The 23,509-nt window shown below is 47.1% G+C and overlaps 3 protein-coding genes across 4 annotated transcripts in view; 1 reads left to right on the plus strand and 2 right to left on the minus strand.

Moving 5' to 3' along the window:
• The window catches only part of LOC135805712 (uncharacterized), a 37,290-nt gene extending 21,729 nt beyond the window's left edge, over positions 1-15,561 (plus strand). Inside the window, exons 20-38 of the mRNA XM_065319797.1 lie at positions 572-619; positions 970-3,996; positions 4,414-4,506; positions 4,896-4,961; positions 5,550-5,714; positions 6,033-6,125; positions 6,298-6,369; positions 6,859-6,924; positions 7,381-7,473; positions 7,687-7,752; positions 8,214-8,387; positions 8,665-8,757; positions 10,477-10,542; positions 11,235-11,317; positions 12,068-12,153; positions 12,429-12,517; positions 12,893-13,077; positions 13,270-13,814; positions 14,520-15,561. Of these exons, the coding sequence (XP_065175869.1) occupies positions 572-619; positions 970-3,996; positions 4,414-4,506; positions 4,896-4,961; positions 5,550-5,714; positions 6,033-6,125; positions 6,298-6,369; positions 6,859-6,924; positions 7,381-7,473; positions 7,687-7,752; positions 8,214-8,387; positions 8,665-8,757; positions 10,477-10,542; positions 11,235-11,317; positions 12,068-12,153; positions 12,429-12,517; positions 12,893-13,077; positions 13,270-13,814; positions 14,520-14,719 (5,310 nt within the window). The 3' untranslated portion in view covers positions 14,720-15,561. The remainder of the gene's footprint in view (positions 1-571; positions 620-969; positions 3,997-4,413; positions 4,507-4,895; positions 4,962-5,549; positions 5,715-6,032; positions 6,126-6,297; positions 6,370-6,858; positions 6,925-7,380; positions 7,474-7,686; positions 7,753-8,213; positions 8,388-8,664; positions 8,758-10,476; positions 10,543-11,234; positions 11,318-12,067; positions 12,154-12,428; positions 12,518-12,892; positions 13,078-13,269; positions 13,815-14,519) is intronic.
• A 593-nt stretch (positions 15,562-16,154) lies between these two features.
• Positions 16,155-19,496, minus strand: LOC135805713 (uncharacterized). 2 transcript variants are annotated; one of them, XM_065319798.1, is made up of 3 exons: positions 18,718-19,496; positions 17,597-18,208; positions 16,155-17,168 (listed from the first exon to the last, which is right to left on the minus strand). In XM_065319798.1, exons 1-3 carry the CDS (start codon positions 19,318-19,320, stop codon positions 16,788-16,790), a joined length of 1,596 nt encoding a protein of 531 aa, XP_065175870.1. In that variant the 5' UTR covers positions 19,321-19,496; the 3' UTR covers positions 16,155-16,787. The 2 variants fall into 2 exon arrangements, with proteins under 2 accessions (XP_065175870.1, XP_065175871.1); XM_065319799.1 differs by having other exon boundaries at positions 16,155-18,208.
• LOC135807856 (uncharacterized) lies at positions 19,416-20,943 on the minus strand. Its single transcript, XM_065321257.1, has 4 exons — positions 20,461-20,943; positions 20,294-20,358; positions 19,525-19,713; positions 19,416-19,436 (listed from the first exon to the last, which is right to left on the minus strand). The coding sequence occupies exons 1-4, from the start codon at positions 20,735-20,737 to the stop codon at positions 19,416-19,418; spliced, it is 552 nt and encodes a 183-aa protein (XP_065177329.1). The 5' UTR covers positions 20,738-20,943.
• Between the last annotated feature and the right edge of the window lie 2,566 nt (positions 20,944-23,509).

Here is a 23,509-nt window from a genome sequence, read left to right on the forward strand (position 1 = left end):
TCGCAGAATCTTTGTACGATATGCGTACCTTTTGCGTACTACACCCTTCCTTTGTTTGATTGGGCCAGCGTTGCTCGGACCACATCGTCTGCTCGCACTCAATCCAGATTCACCAATCGAGTGAATTTTTTCATTTTTTTGTTCCAGAAAATTGTCACTTTGCTCGCCAGCTGCTTGAACTAGACCACCACACAAGTGTGAGAACAAAGTTCGACAAGTTACTATCGCCACCAGTTGATGAATGAAGCACAGCGTTAATGCACTCGACAGAAACAATTCTTCATTCCGTCATGTCTCCAACAAATTTACGAAACCCCAAAGACATGTTTTAGCTGACTTCGGCCCATATTGTGTTTGATGCATACAAAGTACTGATAGCAGTGATGCCTACATGTTTGAACCATGCCTAAAAGCGCTTTCTGTCTCTTACTACAGTATGTGTGTGCTTTGCTTGCAGCTGTATTTGTTTTTGTTTTTTTTAACCCTTTATTCCACTTTGTTCTGGACGAGCAAGTGCTGCGTTTAAATAAGCAGAACATCTTCACTTCTCGTTTGTCATCTTTTCGTGCAGTTTGGACGGAATCTTGTATCGGATTTGGAAATCCAGCTAGAAGAGAAGGTAATCTTTTTGTGGTTATCAAGGCTGCCTTTTCTCTCCAATCTCAACTGTTTTTTTCTTTGGTGTGAATTGCATTTTATAATTTTTATTGCTGTATGTTTGTGCATTAGTAACGAAGTCTATTTGCTGATAGGACCACCTACCCTGTTGCAGCTTGGTGAAACATTGTCTCGTGAACGTAACAGCTCATATAACAGGGCCACTTTCGAGAGCACGTCCAGTGTTTGTGGCGCTATCAGCGCTGGTCTACTTTGCTGTTGTATTCACGAGTGTGCCAATGACTGGTCAGCTGTTTATCTGGCCGTGTGTTGAACTTGTCTCTGTGCTGTTGTCTATATTGTCTTGCTCAGGATGCACTTCTTTCAGAGATGGAAGCTGCCCAGCAGGGTAGCAATGACAATGGACAGCAAGCAATGCTCCAGCAGCAACTTGAAGAGGTCTGCCAGGAGCGTGACGGCTGGAAACTTGAAGTTTCCGCGATGGCTGAGAGGCTCCAGACATTGGAAGAGGAGAGGCAACAGCTCGATCAACAGCAAGCCAGTAGAGAGCTTGTGGAAGAGGAGCGCCAGCGCTGGCAAGCTGAACTGGATGCTATGGCTGAGAAGCTCCAACAAGTAGAAGACGAGAATCGATTGTCATTGGAGCAGCAGAGCCATGCATTCTCTGAGGAACGCACAAACTTGCAAACAGAGCTAGTTTCTATGGCTCAGCAAGTCCAACAGTATGACCAGGAGACCAGAGCAGCTTTGGAAAAGCAGAGCGAGGAATTCGACCAGGAGCGACAGAAGTGGCAAGCAGAAGTGGACTTGAAGACGCAACAGATGCAGCAGAGTCATGATGAGATCAGGGCTGCCATGGACCAGGAGATCAGGGATGCCATGGACAAGCAGCGAGAAGAAGTCAGCCAACAGCAGCAGCAGCAGCAGCAGAAACTGACAGCGGATGTAGGTTCAATGACTGAGCACGACCATAGTCACGAACAAGTCATCGAAGAGGAGAAGCTTGTTTTGCAGGCAGAAATATCCTCCCTTGCTGAGACGGTATGTTGTCTGGAAGAGAATACAGTCATTGCTGCTAAACGGCATCAGGAGGAACGGCAAAGTTGGCAAGCGGAGACGGGCGAAATGAACCAAAAGATCTGTGATTTGCAGGCTGAGTGTGATCAACTGCAACAACAATTTCAGGGCACAAAGAAACTAAGCATCAGTGCCTCAGTCCTGTCTCCATCTCAGTTTGAGTTCTTGGAAAATGAGCACTCGGTACTCGAAACCAGATGCCAAGCTCTCGAGTGTGAAGTGGCCAACTTCTCTGAGAAAGCACAGAGACTGGAGTTTGAGAAGGCAGAGCTAGAACTCAAGCTGAAGAGCCCTGTGGATGTTCCTGCACAGCAGCCACCACCGTACACTTGCAATGTCATTCCAGAATTGGCAGAAGAGCTGCCTTGCTGCTGCCAGAAGCTGACGTGTGAGCTGGCAGAGCTAGGCACGAAATTGCAGCACTCCGAGTCTACGCTGGACGGTGTAGTCAAGCAACATCAGCATCACCTTCAACAAGTGGAACAGAACTTCAATAGTCAAATCAACTTCCTGAACGACGCACAGGATGCCATGATGGCCCAGGAGACTGACTATAGAGAGCGTATTGCCGAGCTGAAACGGGAATCTGGTGAAATGAGACAACAAATCCAACTGCTCAAATCATCAGAATCAGTACCAGCGGCAGGACTGTGCGGTAGTGGAGATGCTGCCGGAGAGCTACGTGACAGGTGCATCGAGCTAGAGGAGCAATGCCAGCAGTTGCTGTCTGACTGTGCAGTACTGGACAAGAAGTGCAATCGCCTGACCACTGTCAACACTATGCTAGAAGAGCAAGCTGCCGTTCAGCATGACGTCTGCACTTGCTGGCAAGAGAAACTGAAGGAGGCCGAATCAAAGTGTGACCAGCTAGCATCCCAGCTTGCTGCTAAAGAAGCAGAACTGTTGAACGCACACTCGCAACCGGCATCTGCGCCCGAGAAAGACTTGTATCAGCTGGAGTCGGCACTAGAGAAAGCCAAGTCGCAGCTGGCACAGTTGACGGCTGACAACGAGCAGCTGAAGGACTCCATGATGCACCTGCAGGAGACCGCGTCGGCCGCCGACCGAAGATGTCGGCAGTATCAGAGTGAACTGGATCAGGTGAAGGAATCTATCTGCGAATCTGATCAGGCCAAACATTGGGAGCAACAGTGGACTGATAGCAACAAGCAATGTCAGCTGCTGCTCAGCAAGCTGGAGGAACAGACCGAGTCAGCTGCAGCGCAAGATGAGCGTTGCAACCATTGGCAGCAAAAGTGGCAGGAAACTGACAGTCAATGTAGCCAGCTGCAGGCTGAGCTTGACCAGCAGAAGCACACAGCGTCAGCACAGGATGAAGCTTGCAATGGCTGGCGGACAAAGTGGCAGGAAGCGCAGCAGCAATGCAGCTCTTTGCAACAAGAACTCGATCAGGTGAAAGCAACCAGTGCGACACAAAATGAACTTGTTCAGCAATGGCAGCAACAGTGCTTGGATATAGAGGAGCGATGTCAGAGTCTACAGAGCGAGCTACAAGTGCAGAAAGACACATCTTCTTCACATGCCAAGGATATGGAGCAGCAATGGCAACAACAGGAGCAGGAAACCAAGAATAAGCTGGAGAATTTGCACAATGTCAATCAAAAGCTTCAAGAAGCTGCTGCGTCGCATGAAAATGTTGTAGAGCAGTGGCAACAGCAATACCAGCAGATGGAAGAGGATTGCCGGAAAGCCAGGGATGCTCTGAAGGAGCAGCAGGATGTGTGCACATCCCAAGGCAACTCCGTCAGTCGTCTGAAGGAAAAGTGCCAGGAGGCTGAGAATCAGTGCCACAGCTTGCAGGCTGAGCTTGACACACTGAGAGAGTCGCAGTCTGCGCACTTGAAGGAAGCAAGTGATGAGTGGCAGAAGAATCATTATCAACCAATGGAGGAGCAATGCAAGCGCCTGCAGGCTAAGCTAGATGAGCAGATGCAAGTGGTTGCCACCCATGTCGACCGTGCCAAGGGTTGGCAAGCGCAAAGCCAGGAGAAGGAGGAGCAGTGTCAGAAGCTGCTCAGCGAAGTCAATGAGCAGAAGGTATCAATCGCTGCTCACATTGAGCTCATCGAAATCTGGCAGAAGCAGTTCCAGGAATCCGAAGAGAAATGCGAGCGCTTGCAGTACGAGCTCAATACGCTTGGAAGCGGCCAGGAATCCCACGCTGCTGAGTTGAGACAGCAGTGTGTCGATGCTGAGATCAAGCTGAAAGAGACGTCAACCGAAAAGGAGCAGTTAGAGGCTGACTGTACACAGCTGAAACTCAACGTGCAGTCTCAAGCTGTGAGTGTACACATAATTGCTATTGAATGCAAGTACATGTATTTCTATCATATTTGTATCAGCACTCTTCACCTTTTGTGCACGGAGGTTTTCTTGCTTCCATGTTTGAAAGCTCTATTGCAGTAGAGTGGTGTTAGAAGCACAGTCTCTATGTATGCACCTTAGACCTCGCTTGGAGCATAGCCTCTTGTCGAGTATTTCCCTGTGAGTTGGAGGTCCGTTGCATTGGTCGATAGAGGGTCGTGCTTGCAAACCTCCTTGCCAGTACAGTGAAAATCCACAGCCCCTGGTTTGCCGGTTTACGTGCAATATCACCTTAGACGTGCCAGAGGATGTGTTGAACTGTTTGCTGTTACTTTACAACTTTGGAATACAATTTTGAAGTGATGCTTTGATGCTGTGCTTGTTGGCTATCAGGAGGAAGTAGCTAAACTTCGGGGAATTGTTGACGAGGTGGACAGCGAGCTGACTGATGAAGTGGCCAAGAATGACGCCAGGCGAAGGGAGCAGGTGAGTGCGCATTGTGTGTTTCACTTGCTAGTTTCTTTGAATGGTTTCGGAAACGTGTGTAAGTGGTACAAAGACCCTGCTGCCCTGTCGTCTTGCTAGTGGTACTGTGAACGGCAACACTTGAGTCAGTGCCTCAGTGTTGCCATGCAAGAAAGCAATGTGGTGGAGCATGCTGTATCATCATGTCCATCTGTTCATTTAACCAGGCGCCATTCCTGAGACGACTGGTAGCTTTCGATATTCAGCCTTTCCTCGATCTCATTTAGACTCATTTAGACTTTATTTGAAGGATTCTCCAAAAGTAAATGGATGCTTATCGGGGGAGTTCCCAATCTGACATTCTTGTACACACGTGCTGTGTTTTGATCATTTCCAACACTACTGCACAGGAGAGTAGGATTGACGACCTGAGCAAGCAACTTGTTGATGTGTCTGAGCAATACTCTCAGCTTCAGGTAACTATGAATTCTCAAATTAACTGTAGTTTGGGTTTGGATCGGACGGAGATTATTCAGCTTTTTTTCAGTTGATGATCGCCATTGGCCCATGTGCTTACATGGACCATTGGGTTTACATCGGCCCATGGGGTTACGTAAACCCTTGGGGTTGTGTCAGCCCATCACATCTCTATCCACTTCGTCCTTTTGACAACTGGCTCAAATCAGGAAAAACTCCAGCAGCTCCTTGAGAACAGATTCAAGATGATTGAGTGGGCACTTGAAAACCAGTTGATGCTGTAATTCTGCTCAAAACTTCAAGTTAAGACCACCAGCTTGCAGTTGTAATTTTTGCCTCCGGCCTGCGCAGAAACCTGTCCAAAAGACAAGTTTTTGAAAAGGTTTGAGCTACCTTAATTTAAGACAGACATGTGTCTCTCTCGCTCTCTCTCTCTCTCGCTCTCTCTCGCTCTCGCTCTCTGTCTCTCTCTCTCTCTCTCTCTCTGTCTCTCTCTCTGTCTCTCTCTCTCTCTCTCTCTCGCTCTCTTCCTCTCTTAGTTAGTTCTGCTTTCTACTTTTCTGTTCTGTGTTATCACCCCTCTGTAGCTTGAGCTAGAGCAACAAACCACTGAGAGAACGCAAAATGCTGTTTCTGAAGACTTGCAGCGCCAGTGCCAGGAAGCAGAGGAGAAGCTGAATAGTGTCAGATCTCAGAATCAGCAGCTAGAAGCTGCGTGCCAGCAGCATAAAAGCGACCAGCAAACACAGGCCGTAAGCATTTTTAAGCATTGGGCTGCCCCTGGGCAGATGTGTGCCATTCAGGCCCTGTGGCAGGGATCAGTTGTACCGGCATTTCTATACAGTGGACCCTTGAATGAAACATGCACTAAATATCACAGATGTCTTCGGTGCATTATGCGACCGGGAAGTACCACCTGAAGGCATTGTGCTGCAGTTCAATGTGTGTAAACATGTGTGTTCAGCATTCTGGCTACCACTCTCATGAAGTTGGGTCCTCCCGCCCAAACCAGTCTATCCAATATTAACATTTGCATGCGTTCATGTGTTACTGCTTGACTTTGGTTATAGGCGGAGGTCCTTCGACTACAGACCATCATCGATGAGGTGGACAATGAGCTCTCTGAAGAATCGGAGAAGAACAAACGTGCTCGGCAGGAGCAGGTTAGTAATCCATTCTGATCCTGCGCAGCTGCCTTTGCTATTCCCCGTTGTCTTGCGAAACAAGACTGTATTGCACGTCATTCTACTGCTTATTGCAGCAACATAGTATAGCTATCATAACCAGAACGTTGACATACAATATCTGCTTTCATCCTGCTCCAACTGCCTCTAGGAGGATACCATCAATGATCTCAGGCAACAACTTTCAACTGCCACTCAAGGGCAAGCTGCAGCACAGGATCAGGTGAGGTGCTTTGGCTAGTTATCCTTGTGGACAAGTTGACGTGTCAGGACTGTACTTTTCTGCAGATCTACGAATCCCTGCATGATAGTGATGAGTGCATGCATCTACAGTTTCCCGTTTCATCAACATGGTTCTGGAGAACAGAGTTTGGGATTCTCAATACCATGGCCTCGTGGTGGCAGTTGTCCTATCCTGTATCTACTTATCCTTTCACCCATTCACGGCCCCTGTCTGTCGCCACGTATAGACGGTGCGTGACCTCGCACTACTCCGTACTACACACGATGCCATGCTCTACTGGGCATGGCCCCCTGACTCTTCACTCTATATACACTCACATGTCTGTAAAATAAACGACTTCCTTGCTCTCAGTTCTTGACACAACAGCAGTCTGTTCGGGTGAGATCGTACTGTTTTTGTTTTGTTTTTTTTGTGCTCATAAAATTGGTTTTCTATCGCATTGTCTCTTGTTTTTGTTTTCATCAATAGGAAAGTGCCCTCAGTGATTTGCAGGCCCAATTGTCAAGCCTAACTCAGCATCATTCTGAATCTCAAGTAGGTGATGGCAAGCCTTTTCCTCGGTGTCACGATTGGTTGTGCACCACCAGCCACCTATGATTCTTCTCTTTCTTGTCGTATTCCTCTGGCTCTCGCATGTACTGATTTTTTCCGGCACAGGAATAGACGCATATAGATGCTAGGGTGCAAAAGCCAACCAATGGCAGCCTAGCCCAACCGGCAATCTACCGGCTGGACCAGTGCTGGCTGCTTCCTTGCATGTGTGCTTGTAGGTGTTACCGAGTACTTCTGTTGCATTAGTCCTGTGTGATCACCAGCAGTGTGCCTAGCATGGCATTCGGTCTGAATCATAATGCGTTTAGCCCGGGTGCCCACAGATAGCATGCATATGATCAGACTTAGGGAACGCCATGGTATGTGCTTCAAGCCAAGGAAGACAATGGTCTGCCTCTGTTCCTGTTTTCCTCTTCTTCGACTTCTTTCTGTTATCAGCAAGAAATTGGTCGTCTTCAGGGCATAATCGATGAGGTGGACAATGAGCTCGCTGAAGAAGTAGAGAAGAACAATATCAAGCAAAAGGAGCAGGTATGGCCAATTTGCTACTGCTGCATGATTCTCAATTGCTATACAAAGCTGTCTGGTTTGGTAATACTTGTCTTATTATTTGCATATGCTAAGCCTGGCACGAATGTGCCAGATGTTTTAATGTGCTTTGATTCCGAATAATTCATGCATGCTATGAGAATCCATCTGGTTTCTAACCGTGAGTGTTTTCTTTTTTGTGCTTTCTGTGTGAAGAATGAGCAAATCCACAGTCTTCAGAAGCAAATATCGAACACGATGGCGAGTCATGCCGAGTTGCAGGTTTGTTTTTGCGGTTCCCCTTCCCACGTTAGCACATAATCATCGGGTCAAGCTTTTCGGGATCACTACATTTCGTGTTTTAGAGAAATCCTGCCGCTGGCGCATCAAGTTTTCTCTTTTACCGTTGGACTGCCTGTAAGAACTCCATACTCCAATCCTCCAATCCTGCATGACTATTGTGCTAATCCTTGTTTGTCGGCACACACATCTTCTCATTTGGTGCAACGTCATGGTCACCAATTGGGAGAGTCGAGTGATTTGTCACTTGTGCCAAGAGTAAAACACCAGAGTGGGCCATCCGACCTCTCTGCCGTGACTACGTGGCAGATGTAGACTTGAGTTCCGCTCATATCTCCGGCTGTTGAACACACAGTTTGTTTAGTGATGGTGTCCAGCATTTTGGTGAGCTTATCATAGCACGGTGGTCCGCTTAATAGTGTACTTGTGTGTTTCATTCACAGCGAGAGCTGGAACAACAACGCGCTGCTTCTGTTACGAGTACTCAGAACTCTGTTGCTGAAGACTATCGACATCAGCTGCAAGGGGCGGAAGCCAAGCTGAGTAACGTGCTGGCTGAGAATGAGAAACTGGAGCTCACGTACAAGACGCAACAAGCTGAAAACCAGGCACTCGAGGTAATCCTGTGTTCTGTCGTGACCACTTTATTCTTTGAAGTGCACTCGTCTGCATGTGTGTGTGTGTGTTTGTGTGTGTGTGTGTGTGTGTGTGTGTGTGTGTGTGTGTGTGTGTGTGTGTGTGTGTGTGTGTGTGTGTGTGTAACGTTACCATGGGTATATACTTGATTGTTGTCAAATGAAATAAAATGATCCTGCCGTCTCCTGTTTGAAACTCTGACTGTGCGGTCATGCCTTGTGACTTTCCTCGCTGTATAATGTCTATCTTCCTGTGTAGGAAGAGATCAATCGCCTCAAGGGTTTCATTGACGATGCAGATAGAGAGCTCACGGCAGAAGTCGAGACGAATGACGCCAAGAGAAAGGAACAGGTACACTAGCAAAACGCCTTGTGTGATGTGTGCCCAAACTTGCATCTGTATGCACTGTACGTATGGCCAGGGTCTGTTGCAATGCGTCTGAGTTTTCTGTGAGTACAGGTGCTGCCTCTTGCCTGTTTCAGCTGTGTGTGTGTGTGGGGGGGGGGGGGGGGGGTATAGAGATCGCGAGTGGCAATCCATTTCATTTTAGTAGTGTTCTCCCAACTTTCACTCAGACCTCGGGGTCATCGCATTTCACTGGCTATGCGTCAACCTTCCATGCATCAAATATCGAACCAGAAACGGGAGAGTGGGGGGGGGGGGGGGGGCATATATATCCGGGTATTTGTGCGAAAAGTCCTTAAGTCTTTGCACTGCACGGCTGTCAAGAAGCGGCAACTTAGAAAGATGGCGTCGGTTCGAGATGGCATGGTAACAGCGCACGTGCCGTGGTCCGTGACTTGCTCATGTATGCACGCAAATGCAAGTCACAAACTCACAAAGATCGTCTTTGCATTTGGAGAAAATATTATCTTCGACTCTCTTTGGAGGTTGGCGAGGTTTGCCTAATCTTTACTTGATTGCGATGCCGGTATGTCCTCTCAATAATTAGAACAAAGAGAGCTGATGACCGCTTCGTTGCTAAGCAGAAGTAACAATCAACTCTCCTCGTGTCCTCAGTGCCAAAGGCAGACGACTGCAATTCCACAACGCTCATTTCACGATGATGAAAACAATAATCGTGTACTAGCACACACTTGGACCATTTGGTCATCCCTATTCTAGCCGCTAGTCCGCCCAGCAAGCAGATATTGACTATTACGATAAGGACAACTGCGTGAACGAGGGCTCGCCCAGCAAATACAATTCAAGTCGTGACTCCAGTCAAGAATTAGGGTCTTTACTCGAGAACTTCACAAATACAGGCCAGGGCACCCCACAAAACTGATAGATGGCACGAACGAAAGACAAATAGGCTAGACAAAGTGTCCCAAGTGATTGAAAACAGCAGATCTACCAAATAAGACAGCTACATGTGCCTAAACACGATTCCCATACAGCAGAGAGTAGTATCAGGCAGAATGAAAGCCTTGGAAGTGCACAAATACAGCCACGACCGCCACAAAAATTGGACGACCACCACAAAAAAATTCTCATTGCTCTACCTCCTTGAAGGGTGAAAGTTACCAGTTATCCTATAGCGATGTCAGTTTATGCCTGTTGGAACCCCCCACAGCCCGCACGAAATGCCTTTCAAATAATTCCAGGATGCAATTGCAGCTCCAGACAGGAGGAAGAAGAACACCGTGAAAATAACGGCAACGATGCCCAAACTCTCGGGAAACGGCTGAAGTCTTCCTGAAGATGTTAACATTGAATAGCCATCGATTACCAGCGTGGTTTGGTGACTTTAGAACTGTTTTGAGACTTAGAACGAAGCGATATCTCAAATTTGATGGAATTGTTACCTGTCAAATGCGTGGGCGAGCAGGCCAGCTGACTGGTTATGCATGAGAATGCATTGATTTTTCATGGTTCACGTGCAGAAAAGTAAGTTGCCGCGATCCAAGTGCAGCTAACAGCCGTGACTGAAGCACACATGAGTGTTTATGCGTGAAGTACACGTGTACAGCTCTGGTGGTGCTCATGGTCTTACTACATCACGTCATGTGTTTTGGTGTGTGTGTGTGTGCCACTGTGTGGTTCTACTTTTTCCTCTTTGGTGCAAAGGATAATCAGATGCGCGATCTACAAAAGGAAATATTAGACATGAAAAAGATGCAAGCTGAAATGCAGGTAAGTTTGTCCCACATGTGCATGTGGACGTCTTCAATTATGCATTTTACTTTGCCTTTTCAAGAATGATGGACCCAGTGTGCTGTTACGGAATCACAGCCATTCCGTTTCCCAGGACGCAGGGCACAAAGGACAAGTATTTGTTGTTTACGTTATTATATTCTTGACACTAAGACAAGGGACTACGACAATAGAATAGCAAACTACACTCAAAGAGACGAACAACAAGACTGACAAAAGGGCTATCGACTACAACATCGCGCATGCTCATATCACACATGCACGTGACTAGACGAAGACAGTTTGGGGAATGTCATCACACAGGAAACCAATACATCGTTTCATAACAGTGCTGAAAATGCTCAAATATCACGGGGATCCAGGGTCAGAACATACTACTGCACATTGAGCCAATTGAGTCATCTTTCGAAGGTTCCTTTTGAATCTCCTTCCCCTCTTCTGGGGAGACTTAAGTGACCAAGTTTCTGGCTCTGAGTAACTACAAGCGTGTGTGTATGGTGTCTGTGTACATGTGTCTATGTTTCTGTGTGTTTGTGTGTATGCCTATGTATCTGTGTGTTTGTGTGTGTGTGTGTGTATTTGTGTGTGTGTGTGTGTATGTGTGTATGTGTGTGTGTGTATGTGTGTGTTTGTGTGTGTGTGTATGTGTGTTGTGCTTATCATGTTAACAGTCTCGGCTGGACCAACAAGCAACAACAACTTCAAGCACACAACAACAAAGCACCTCGCCTGCTACTCGATCCAAGCTCACAATGTATGATATAATACACTGTAGTGTGTGTTCACACTTCTTATGTCCGTTGAAGTCCTTTTCGGTGCATTATTATTATCATGCTTGTTCGCGTTGACATCACCAAGCAAGCTTGGCTAGCCTTCGCATAAGCCAATGAACAAAAGAAAAGAGGGGTGCATACACTTGTTTTTCTGTAATTTTCTCACAAGACAGGGTTGATCTCCACCGCATCAGAAATGGCTGCATTGTATCATAGGCGGCTTGCCGAGCATTGCATCAAAAAATTGTAATTGAGATATCCTCAACGTATCTTTGTTTAACCATCCTTGTGCCTGCCCGTTACACCGAGCATTTTTTTCGGTTGTACGCTTCTGTCACGCGATCTAGCGGCTTTGCGATACTCAAAAGACTTGCGACTGGTACCAGCAACAGAAGTGTTGGTAGTGGTCAAACTCTGTTGTACCATTCATCGGGTGATAATGAATTTATGACTTTCACAGATTGCACCTACTCTACAATGTAGTCAACGAATCGACCAGAATACAATTCCACTCCGTCAACTTCAGTGTTCTTGTTTTGCCTGATCTGTACCGAAATGGCCACCTGACTTCGACTGTGTCCTGATTCCCGATCCGCCTCATGGTTACGCCAATATTTATTATTATTCTTTGGAGCATCTGTACAGTGCTGTCACTTAAACTTGTAAAACTAAGGTGTGTGTGTGTGTGTCTATGTGTGTGTGTGTTTTGCTGTTCTTGCCGATGTGTCCAGGCTGAAAGCTCGCCTTGGTGAGTTGGAGAGAACCATTCAGCGCTTGCAGGCTGAGAATGATATGTTGAAGAGGAAGGCTACCATCAGTAAGTACATATCACCATCACGCACAGTGCACAGCGTACATACTATGCACAATACTTCCTTACCATTAGAAAAATACCCTTATTGTTTTATAGTGTTATTCTAGCCAATAACTGTGCTCTTTCTATTGCTGTACATAATTATACTTCTGAAGTAGAAGGTAGTGTACACCACAGCTGACGGATGATAAACATGTTTGTATACTTCCATGTGTACGTGTGTGTGTGTGCGTTTGCGTTTGCGCCCTTATTTCTTTTGCTGCAACTGTACTGCTCAGCTGGTAAAGAAGAAGGCGCACCGAGGTTCGCTGGTATTGGTCTGGATACGAAATCCATCGTGACCGAAGCAGGAGCTTTCACTCTCAAGGTACACATTACTGTGCTTTTGCTTGTAGCGTTGCCAATGCTGTAACTCTAGTAGTGTGCCACAAGTGACTGCTGTATGCAGCTAGGGCACAGGCTAATGAAACCTAACCCTTGGCTTCAGAACTGCACTGTAGTGAGTAGCTTTTGTTGACAATTGGCAACGCACATCACGAGCTCTACTGCTCAGGCCGTCGAGGGCTGCTAGGCTCACTGCACAGAACATTCACTGCCCAGCCCTGTACTTAGTAGTAGTTATTTTATGACCTTGAGTGTTGATTTTGAATGGGTGCATAACTGTGGGTTGCATGAGTCACCCATTCTTCCCATCCTGGCACAGTATTAAAGTCATGCTTTGATTGTATCTTGGTCGTTTTAGATCCATTGCAGCCAGCTGGAGGCTGAGAACAAACGTCTCGAGAGCCAGAATCGGGATCTTCGCCGCAGGCTCCAAATGCAAAAGGCGAATACACCTGCGAGCACACCAGCAGCAAGTGCTGCAGCCACCATTGGAACTTCTTCAGTAACAGCAGCCACCACAACAGCAATGTCAGCTGTCAACAGGTAAGAGCACTATAATCATGATTTTGACATGCATTTGTGGGTCTTGGCAAAGGCGAGGTTCATCTAATTGTGTAATCTCTTTGCAAACATCATGCTTTTGTTGTCATGGTGGATGTGCGTACCCTTTCTTAAATTCCTGCATACCTATCAGTCTTGTTCTTGTTGTTGTCATGGTGTGATGTTGCTGTATAGGAGCACTGGCACTATAGCTGCGGCATCAACCACCAACACGTCCATGGTTGACTCCGCACTGCACAGTTCTACACTATCCAGACAAGCCAAGCCAACAGCGGCCACACAACCACCGTCGCTCAGCAGTGCTGTCCGGGAACCCCGGCTGCGCGAGAGTCGAGAGCCAACTCGCGCCCCCGTTCCGGCAAGCAGCCCGGCATCGACGACGGCATCAGCAGAGGTGACTGCGCCGGCGGCCACGGACTATGACCAAACGTCTGCATCTATCGTGTCTATGTCCATGGCTAGTGGTATCCACTCCGATGCTGCCGTGTCGTCGACCGACGAAGAGGGTGGTAATGTTACGTCGGCCGGCGGTCAGGCACGGCGTCGCTCACCGCGCCTACTGCAGTCGGCACTGGTCACACGTAGACCACTTGGCGATGATAACCAAGCCGACCGCCGTGAGCAGCAGAGTAAGAGAGATCTTGGACACGGCGCCATGTGTAACAAGCCTGGTGATGAAGACGAACCAAGACACTCCGAACGCCAACGATCAGAGAAGGGTGAGTGCAGTGCTTGTGATTTGCTTCAGTCCGATTCTGAACTGCGGACCATGCAAATGGCGGTCTGCAGCCCTACGTGTATGTACTGCAGTACATTTGCTCTAGAGGAAATTTACTTGTTCCTGTGCGCAGGTAGCAGCGGCATTGATTATTGTACTTCTGCTGTTCGGCAGGCTGGGGGGTGAAGCGAGATTCACAGAAGCAATTTTGCAATATGACAGCTGCAAAACTGGGACCCCCCTATAAATCATGCTCATGCTGCTGCTGCTGCAACTGTTAGCAGAAGTTGGGCTTTGCTCAACTTTCTTGTTGCAATGCGTGATGCAGCGTGATGCAAACCTTCTTTGGGGAAAGTTGTCCGTTATATTCAAGCATCATTGTTATTAGTACAAGTTGTACCCAGCTATGCGAATGCCAGAGAATTGTACTTCGAAGTACGTTGCTTCGCTGACTTATTCTGTGACTGGTATTCAGAATGTTGTATTGCTCTGGGGCATTGCTAGATACATTACATTGCAAATGTCCTTTTGTGAAGCCCATTTAGCCCAACTCCAATGCATCTTATTCTTCTGCCTATCTTCTATTCCTCCTGAAGGGAGGGAATGTACCTGTGGTACGGCAACAGTATTCTAACTCTTGCATGAGCAAATTCTGACAGAGTGCGAGGAATGATGGTGTATTGGTTTTTGTATTTATGTGTACCAGGAGATGAGAAGAAAAGTGAGCGCCGCAAGTCTGTCCGCTTTTCCGGACCAGCGGCAGCTCCAGCGGCAGCAGCAAGCGGAGATATTCCTCGTCCTGGTATTCTGCAACCCAATCGCCGCCGTTCACTCCGCACTCGCCTGGGTGACTGGCAGAACGACACAGTGGTCCAGGATGATACTCAGCAATGCCAGCAGCAGTAAATATGTGCGGTCACACACATGTGTGTGTGTGTGTGTGTGTGTGTGTGTGTGTTTGTGTACTGGTTTTCCTCGTCCTAGAAGAATTCGTACGCTATGGTTGTAGTTTATATCTGCTTTGCCTGTACTTTGTATATGACCAGCACTTGCTCACAGTTTAGCCCTGGAGCAATCCTGTACTGTTGTTTCTTACTTTGGTGTGCATTGTGAGTGTGCTGCAGCTGCTCGTTGTGCATGCATGTACTCAGTACTGGCCACAGTTCTAGTATACATGTAGTTGTATTCCTGCACACTCTGGCTGGCCATTACCCTAAGCAGTGTCGTCTAGTTCAGAATGCTGCATACTACATAAGGGTATACGATTTAGATGTGCCGGGCATTGCATAGACGTTGCTAACGTTATTCGTGTGGCCACCAAATTAATGTGCCACATGTACTGTATGGAGTGTATTGGCATGCTGTCACGTATCATTACAACTTAGATCTTTGCTTTATTCTTTTCAAGTGTTTGTATCGATTAACCAAGTGGTATTTAACATCACGTCCTGTGCTGATAAGCTGGTCTTTTCAAGTTCCCTTGCATTGATCCATTTTTGAATTTTTGACTAAAAACTTATAGATCATCACTTGTCAGTTCTCCGCACAGAGGCTAGGCGCACAGTGACTTAGCACTTCACACTATTTCTTCCTTCACAAAACCTAGTGCATTTACATCTAGAATTGTGACTATTATTATTATTATTATTAGCTGACTTCTAACGTTTGTTTATGGACTCAGTTCTGGATTCTTTCATTCAGCTGACCCAAGTCAGGTCACAACTTGCAGAAGAAGTCATGAAATCATGGATGGCGTTGATCTATCTTCATGACGGTGCCACGGTGTTGGATAATTCCCCTTGCCAGGAACATTTGCCCTTTCCAAACACCTAGTAGTGCTTATGATCTCTTCCCACAGGTTAAAGTCAGGTCAAATGTAATTTCAACTGTAGAGCTGGGTACAATGTTCTCATGTAAATACCAGTGAGTACACCCCCTCCCCCAGTAAAAGCCGTCTTTGCACAGGTGCGGCCAGGCCAGGTGCAGTCATGAAAAGATTGAAACCCCATTTTTCATCCCTGCTTGGCACCAGGGAGTAGGCCTTGGCGGATAATGCCGGCAGAAAAATTGGCAGAATTCGGTACTTTTTCTGGTAAGTTTCATGCATGTTTGGTATGTGGATAAAGAAATGGAGCAGAATTCGAGGAATTGCCCGCCATAAGGTTTGTATGGTTCTGCCAATTTCACTGCTTTTCGGGCAGAATCTGCCACCTTTTCGAGCATTATCCGCCAAGGCCTACTAGGGAGTACCGGTACCGCACCCATCTCGATCGGTTTTTTTCCTTTTTTCCCCGTTTGTAATCGGCATCTTGTACGGGCAACATGTTAACAGAACATAATGAGACTCGCAGAAAAAGAAAAAAGGCCTAACCCTGCCCTGCCATTTATGTGGACTTACGGGGGTCGCCATGGCAAATAATAATGGAAACCCTAGATATAATTATTATTATTATAATAAGGATGGCGTAACTCCTCTGTAGCCTTGTCATGATTTCTAATTTTCTTTCACCGCCCACGGCCGCACAAAGTCCTTGGCTAAAAAAAAAAAATCAAAGTCTCTCCAAATCTCTCAAAACCAAACTTCAAACTCCTTTCCAAATTTTTGCCCAAGAGGGCATCTTCAGGGATATGTGACTCCTGTGAACAAAACAACAATATAACTACAGAAAAAAAGGTAATAACAATAACGTGGCAATATACCAGGAACATCATAACTAGTGCTAAGAATTGAGACTAACATTGAAGATAATGTCACATATTCAGAAACAAAAACAGAACCTACCCACAATATCGCACGCCAGGTAATAGCCTAAAACAAATGTCTCAACTTGCAAGATCTCAAGTCAGGTGATGATGGGTCAGCGTGAAGTGCATGTCTCAACTGGTGTGATCGCCAATTAAATGTGAAGGTGACGAGGCCAGAAAGAGAGAGAAAGAGAGAGAGACAGAGGCAGAGAAAGATAGTGTGTGTATATTATGTGTGTGTGAGTGCACGTGTGTGTGTGTGTGTGCGTACGTGCGTGAGTGCGAGCCTCACGGGTGGTAATTGCATCCATTCGACTGCGGCATGATGGCGATTGCAGCTTCTGTAGAAACTTTTGCTGTCCGAATTGTTTTTCTCTACGCCCTGTCCCGAGAACAGCTTCAGACTTCCATATTTTTCAGCCATTCCTGGGGCGTGATACGCCATCGCGTGCATATACGGAGTGACTCTGGCTTTGAAGTATGACTGGTGTACCGGACCCAGAGCCGTAAATTTATTAATAAACGCCTTTGCGCTTGTGGACGTGTCAGTTGCGGTAGAGCCATGTTTGCACAGTTGGTCATGGACACTAATGAAATTTATCCACAAGTCCTACAGGAAGGCAAGCAGGAAAATAACATACACATCATTCATTCAGAGTATTTCAAGTTTTAGGTTTCCCATAAATGTTAGCACCACCACCGCATTTTGCAACCTAGGTATTCATGTTACAAAATCAAAGACGCACATTAATACATAATTGTTATGGAATTTAATTAACGTCCCACCCGCAACACAGAAATAGTCCTTGGCTACACCACAAAAACTGATTTTATCCAAATTACAATCCAGGTGGCCAAGGACTGCTTGGATGTTGTGGGTTTGAGCGTTAATTAGAAAGATATACAGTCCAGCTTCAAAGTTTCCGAAACGTCATGCCACTAAATGTCTCTTACTGGTATAGCATTTCAGTTAATTACAGTAGGCTAGAATTTAAGACGATACTTTCGATCTCTAATACAGGCACATGGGAACCATACCTTCACTGCCACTGCTGTTTCTGCATCCATAAATGTGGGGAAGTGCTCCGGCAGCCGGTCGAGGAGTTTCTTTTTGATGCAGCCATCGATACTGGTCCAGTCCAGACTTGAAGTGTCCTGACCATTCTCGTTCTTTTTTAACCATATCTTGAATGGAGTGTATACGTGTTCTTTGATGGTTGCCATTATGCATTTAACCTTAGTGCCCAACTGCTTTTTTTCGCCTTGTTTTTGATCCTCCGCCTGCGCAGTGCAGATTATGCAGCCAAGTAGTCTATCCACGACACGTAGCAGCAAGTGCAGCTCATCCAATACGACATTTGTCAAGTCAATGGTGAGTAGTGGTGCTTGGTGGCTTCCTAGTCGTTTGTCTGTTGTCTTCTCCTTGTAAAGTGTTGTCATGTCAGTATGCGTCCTTGCCATTGGTCCGGTGTTGTAGAAACTGATGTCTTTTGTCATGTCATGTCGGTCTTTGTCAGCCACCTTGCACCACACACACGCATAGCGGGCGGATGCCTTGTTCATGCCCATTGTGAGCAAGAGAAACTTGTAATCCGCTGCAAAGACTATGTTCAGCCGAACAGTTTTATCTCCAACTTTCACTGTCGGGTCCTGTGAGAAGATATGAAACACAGCAATGCAAACACATCTCCTTTGTGCATTCACTGTGATGTAATTTAAAAAGATAAACACATGCTGACAATAGCAGTGAATGAGTCCATTACCGCTCTTGGTTACAAGTTTGACTGTACTGTTAGTAATACAGTAATACAGTAGTAATACAGTAATACAGTAGTAATACAGTAGTAATACAGTAATACAGTAATACAGTAATACAGTAGTAATACAGTAATACAGTAGTAATACAGTAGTAATACAGTAATACAGTAGTAATACAGTAGTAATACAGTAGTAATACAGTAATACAGTAGTAATACAGTAGTAATACAGTAGTAATACAGTAATACAGTAGTAATACAGTAGCATGAGGTAAAATCCTAAAAATATGGAGCCCAGTTACGCCCCAACCTGCAATACTAAGAATGACATTCTCCTGCCTGTTAATCTAGTGACAAATAAAAGCAACAACATAGATGCTGCAAGTAGGTTATATTGCTTACCTTGATAAGGGCATTGATTTCCGTCCACACATCCTTGAACCCGTCCCTCAATGTCTCGTACGTCTCCGAGCCTTTGAGGGCAGCGAAACTCATATGGCTGCTACTTGCCTGAGTATTTGTAGCACCGAAGAGAATGCAGTACGTCATCAATACAAAGCTTGATGTGCTGGAAAACTGTGCTCCATCACCACTGATCTTCACCGTCACGGTTTCATTGCTTGGCTCCTCAATGTTGGCAGCCGCAAACAGACGACATATGTCATCAGCCAATAATGGGGCTAACTCCATTCTTGTTCCCTCAAATGGTTCAGGCAGGCTCAGGATATCATATGAGGCATTCATTCTTCGTCGATAATGGGCAACCATGTATGACCGTGGCATATTGTTGTACAACTGTGTAAATTCGTGATACAGTTCATCACTGCCTGAAAATTTATCTAAAAGGAAGAGAACCTTTTTGATATCGGTTTTGGACTGTTCACTGAGTTTTTCATAACGGTCTTCAATTGTTGCTGCTGTGTTTGCTGCGTTTGGTTCTGCAATGTTCTCCTTGTCGAAGGTCACCGACACATTCTCAGCGGTTGCTGTGCACGTAACATCCATTGATGTTAGGCGGAAGCCGAACGATTCCAAGAACCATAGTGCTTTTTGGGCTTTATTCTGTATTTCTTTCTTTTTTCTCTGTTGCTGCCTTATTCTCAGTTCATGCACCGGCTTTCCTGTGTTGGCGAATTCCGTGAATTCTTTCGCCTTTTCTGTTAATTGTGTTTTTTGTTCGGCGTGTTTCCTCTCCTCAATTATCTGTGCATATAATATTTTTAGCTCCTGCTCTTTCGCTTCATTTAGTTTCTTTGCTGTGTCCAGTTGCATGGTAAGAGATTCCATCTTATCCCTCGTCGAAATGATCTCTTCCGCACAGATAACCATGTTGCACTCTCCATCATATATTCGTTTTCTCTTATCTCCACCGGTACTCTTGCTATACTTTGCAAACACCTGTACATGTACACATGCCCGCATGCACATACGGACAAAAGAGCCTTATGAATAGATGGCATGCAAATCACCATTATTGTTTCATTCACTGTGGCCCGCTTCTCTAAGTATGTTATTGTTCAATTTGAATCACGGCACCGGTGTACTGCTATATGTGTGCATGCCCTCGTGTGTGTGTATGTGATGTGTGTGCGTGCGCGTCTGCACATCCAGTGCATTTGCAGATTTGCGTGCTTCTCTTGTGACGGGCGTGTACATGGTGTGTGTGTGTGTGTGTGTGTGTGTGTGTGTGTGTGTGTGTGTGTGTGTGTGTGTGTGTGTGTGTAGGCGCGCATCTGTGTGTGCACATCCAGTGCATTTGCAGATTTGCGTGCTTTTCTTGTGACAGGCGTGTATATGGTGTGTGTGCGCGTATTTGCACGCGCACGTCTGCACATCCAGTGCATTTGCAGATTTGCGTGCTTCTCTTGTGACGGGCTAGTATATGGTTTGTGTGTGTGTGTGTGGTGTGTGTGTGTGTCCATGTAGTGCGTGTCTGTGGGTTCACATCTGGCCTGAAGATAAATGCAATTAATCTTACCCTCGAAATATTCTTGAATAGTCTGTCTTGCAAAGCTATATTGTTTTCATCCAGTATGTGGCCACCTGTTGCATTATAATGACATGAAAATGAAATACATGTAGAATGAATAAATTTCATTTGCCCTGTTCAGAGACAAGATGAAGATGAAATACATTCTGACTTACAGTTCAGTGTCTTGTTGAGAGCAGCTATGTACTCCGACCGTGGTGTGGTATCTTCATGGCACGTGTGCCAGTGAATGAGAAGCCTGTGGGGGATGTGGACGTTGCCCACAGGCTTCCCAAGTGTCATGCCGCTGCCAGCATCACGAAAGGCACAAAAGAAAACGATGGAACAAATCAGTCCTGGCAAAGCCAGGCGGCAGAGATCTGTTGCCATCTCAGCGGCGTCCATCTCCGAAAAGAACTCCATCTTCGTCTGGAAAGGCTTGAAATACTCCATTTTCAACCGGATTTCGCGGACTCGCGCTTTCTCGGATCGATTAATTTCCTGTTGGAACAGTTGCAGGGCAGGTTCCCGCCACTATTTCAACAGAAGATGGCTCCAAAGCATGCCTGGAACAAGCGATATCGAGGTTGCAAGCCACCCCTCTCAGCCAAAAATACGACAAAATTCGAAATTTCAATGGTGGAAGATATACTATGAAGAGAATTTCAAAAAGTAAATTTCGCGGAGCGATCGCTCAACCTACGTCATTCAAACTTTGCAGGATGGTTCAGACCAGGGAGTAGTAAATTTTACTACTCCCTGGTTCAGACGTACATGCTAGCATAGAACCACAGAAGATTTTTTTTACACGCAACAATCATTTATTTTTTGAAAAACGTAAAAATGTTTGGCACCTATGAAATCAGGGGATGGCCCACGCCTGGTAAAAAAAAAAAAGAACAACAATGAGGAGCTTCAGTGAGAAAAAGACAGGGATAAAGGACCATCAGTGAAACGGTATAATAAGTTAGAAAAACAGAACGAGAACATGACTCAGTGGCCGATTCCAACGCCGGCACCGTCATGTACGGAGAGTCCCATAAGACGGCGACGGGAGCCTCGCAGACGCATGTCCACGGCGCTGAAAATGGCGAACTGAGTGCGCACGCGCACCCAAGCCATCATGGCAGAGAAGGGCTTCTCCCATTTCGCTGCTAAGCGGCTGGCGAGACGCTTCTGGTACGCACTGTACTCGCGGTGGAGGACAGCATCAGTGGAACACACCAGAGGAGTGAAAGAGCCTCGTAGCTCTTCAGCGGCATGCTTGTACTTCCTCTTCTTCGCTGCAGCTGCTTTGTTGGCGGTGGCATTCCAGGACAGGTTGGCCTTGGCATAACTGGGTGCGTCAGCATCTACGATGCGGTTATCGAAAAACGCCACCCGGTTGCCTTCCCATACTCCGCGAGCGAGCCAGTCCGCTTGGAGCATAGGCCGACCATTCCTGTCCTGTTCCGGGATGAGGATCGGCTCGATGGTGACGCCGCCGAAGGCAATGTCGGCAAGCTTGGCATCACTGTCACGGAGGTCGTTGTGGCCTCTCTTGACAAGGCCGCCCTTATGGCAGTCAAGGCCGTGCTGCAAGGTGAATGGGGCGCCACATCCGTCACAGTGAGATGGAAGAGAGTTGGGCTGCCTGCCGTAGCGGATTGCCAGCTGATCCTGAAACTGGGTTGCGGACATATCGTAGCCTTCCTGACGGAGCGGTAGGACGGTCAGCCAGCCGGAAGCATGTCCGTCGACGATGCGGGAGAGAGTGCGCCGTTCCGTTTTGGGGAGGTCTTGAAGAAGATCCTTGCTGAGTGCCCCTGCTTGCTCGTCCCTTATCCGGCTTGCCTGGCTCGTCGCTAGTTGGCAATGACGAGAATGGTCATTGAAGATGATATCATAGCTGACACACAGAGTCACACACACAGCAGATTCGTGTGCACAGATACTAAGTTAGTGGACGTCGTCATCTTCTTCCCGCTGATCTCAAATGTACGATGACGTGCTATTTCGCCTGACGCGGCTTTCCCGAATCCTCCAGATGCACTCAAGACTACCCCGGCACAAATGACGCGCGCTCAATTCCATGGATTCGCTCCTCATACGAGCGTCTCTTCTCAGCTTCGTGTTTTCGGTATGAAGCTGGAAGTGACTGCTGGCGGTTGGAGCGTGCATGAGGGTTGAAGACGCGGATGTCTTCTCGAAACGCCCACCCCATATGCCGGATGCTGCCATGTCCAGGTGAGCTCCGTCGGCTGAGATCGCTGTGCGATGACGCAGGGTCTCACCGGTGATTGGTTGCAGCGAAGGTTCGGTGCTCACGTCATGGGCCACGTCTTTCAGGAGGGATGCTGTTAAATCACGAAGGTCGTTGTGACGCATGGAGGGGTAGCCACCAAGGGGGCAGGACAAAGTGTGTGCAGGTGTGAAGGAAGCGCCGCATGTACAGGTTGAGGGCAGTCCAGACGGGATCCAACCATAGCGCAAATGAAGCGAGTCGCGGAAAGCTTGCTTGTTGAGGACAACACCGTAGCGACGGAGCGGGCAGCAGGTAAGCCAACTAGAGGCTCCCTTCTCTGCAGCCAGTTCCAGCACCCGAAACATGACAGGAGGGCAACTATCCTTGAAGGACTTGGCGTGATTCATGCGTGCACGGCGGGCTTGTGATGAAGCATCTGCCTTTGCGTTTCTTGTCTCGTGCGGGATGCCGTCAAGGGATTCATTCTGAAGCAGGATACGCTCTATGAGGGCGTGTGTGATAGCTTTAGAGTCACGATGCTGGACTGACAGGGAGGCTCCGGGCCGGGATGATGAGCCCTAAACCTCCGTCTCTGCAGGGTAGAGCTAGGAGGGGCCTTTCAAGATCACCTGGAGGAGGTCGGTTGGTGATGGCGGGAATGAGCTTCGTGCGCATCGTGTCCTCCAACGGAGCTAGCAAGTGCGCGGTGTCGGGCACGGTTCAGGCAATGAAGGCCCATTTGTGCCGCTGGCCCTGTTCAAATGCCACAAATGCTGCTTGGGGCTGGGTGACAGCATACTGGGCTAAGAGTAAGACTGTAACCTCAGTCCTCTGCACACCACTGCACTCCTGGACTTTCGATTGGTAGATCTACTTGTAGGCGGTGCGCTTGCGATCGGGATACCCCATCCGAAACCATTGGCTTCGGGGAGTAGTATTTTACTACTCCTTGTGATCGGCTTGCACCAGGGAGTCGTAAAATACCGGTATTTTACGACTCC

The sequence above is a fragment of the Sycon ciliatum genome, chromosome 1, assembly GCF_964019385.1.
Source record: "Sycon ciliatum chromosome 1, ocSycCili1.1, whole genome shotgun sequence".
Classification (NCBI taxonomy): Eukaryota; Metazoa; Porifera; class Calcarea; order Leucosolenida; family Sycettidae; genus Sycon; species Sycon ciliatum.

Bases quoted from the DNA above. Each gene is read 5' to 3' on its own strand.
- LOC135805713 (XM_065319798.1), bottom strand. From the start codon at position 19,320: ATGGATGTTACGTGCACAGCAACCGCTGAGAATGTGTCGGTGACCTTC. The intron at 18,209-18,717 runs GTAAGCAATATA...ATCTTCTCACAG, and splicing joins AAATCAATGCCCTTATCAAG to GACCCGACAGTGAAAGTTGG. The intron at 17,169-17,596 runs GTATGGTTCCCA...GCCTTCCTGTAG, and splicing joins AAACAGCAGTGGCAGTGAAG to GACTTGTGGATAAATTTCAT.
- LOC135807856 (XM_065321257.1), bottom strand. From the start codon at position 20,737: ATGGAGTATTTCAAGCCTTTCCAGACGAAGATGGAGTTCTTTTCGGAG. The intron at 20,359-20,460 runs GTAAGTCAGAAT...ATAATGCAACAG, and splicing joins TCTCAACAAGACACTGAACT to GTGGCCACATACTGGATGAA. The intron at 19,714-20,293 runs GTAAGATTAATT...GTACATGTACAG, and splicing joins TATTCAAGAATATTTCGAGG to GTGTTTGCAAAGTATAGCAA.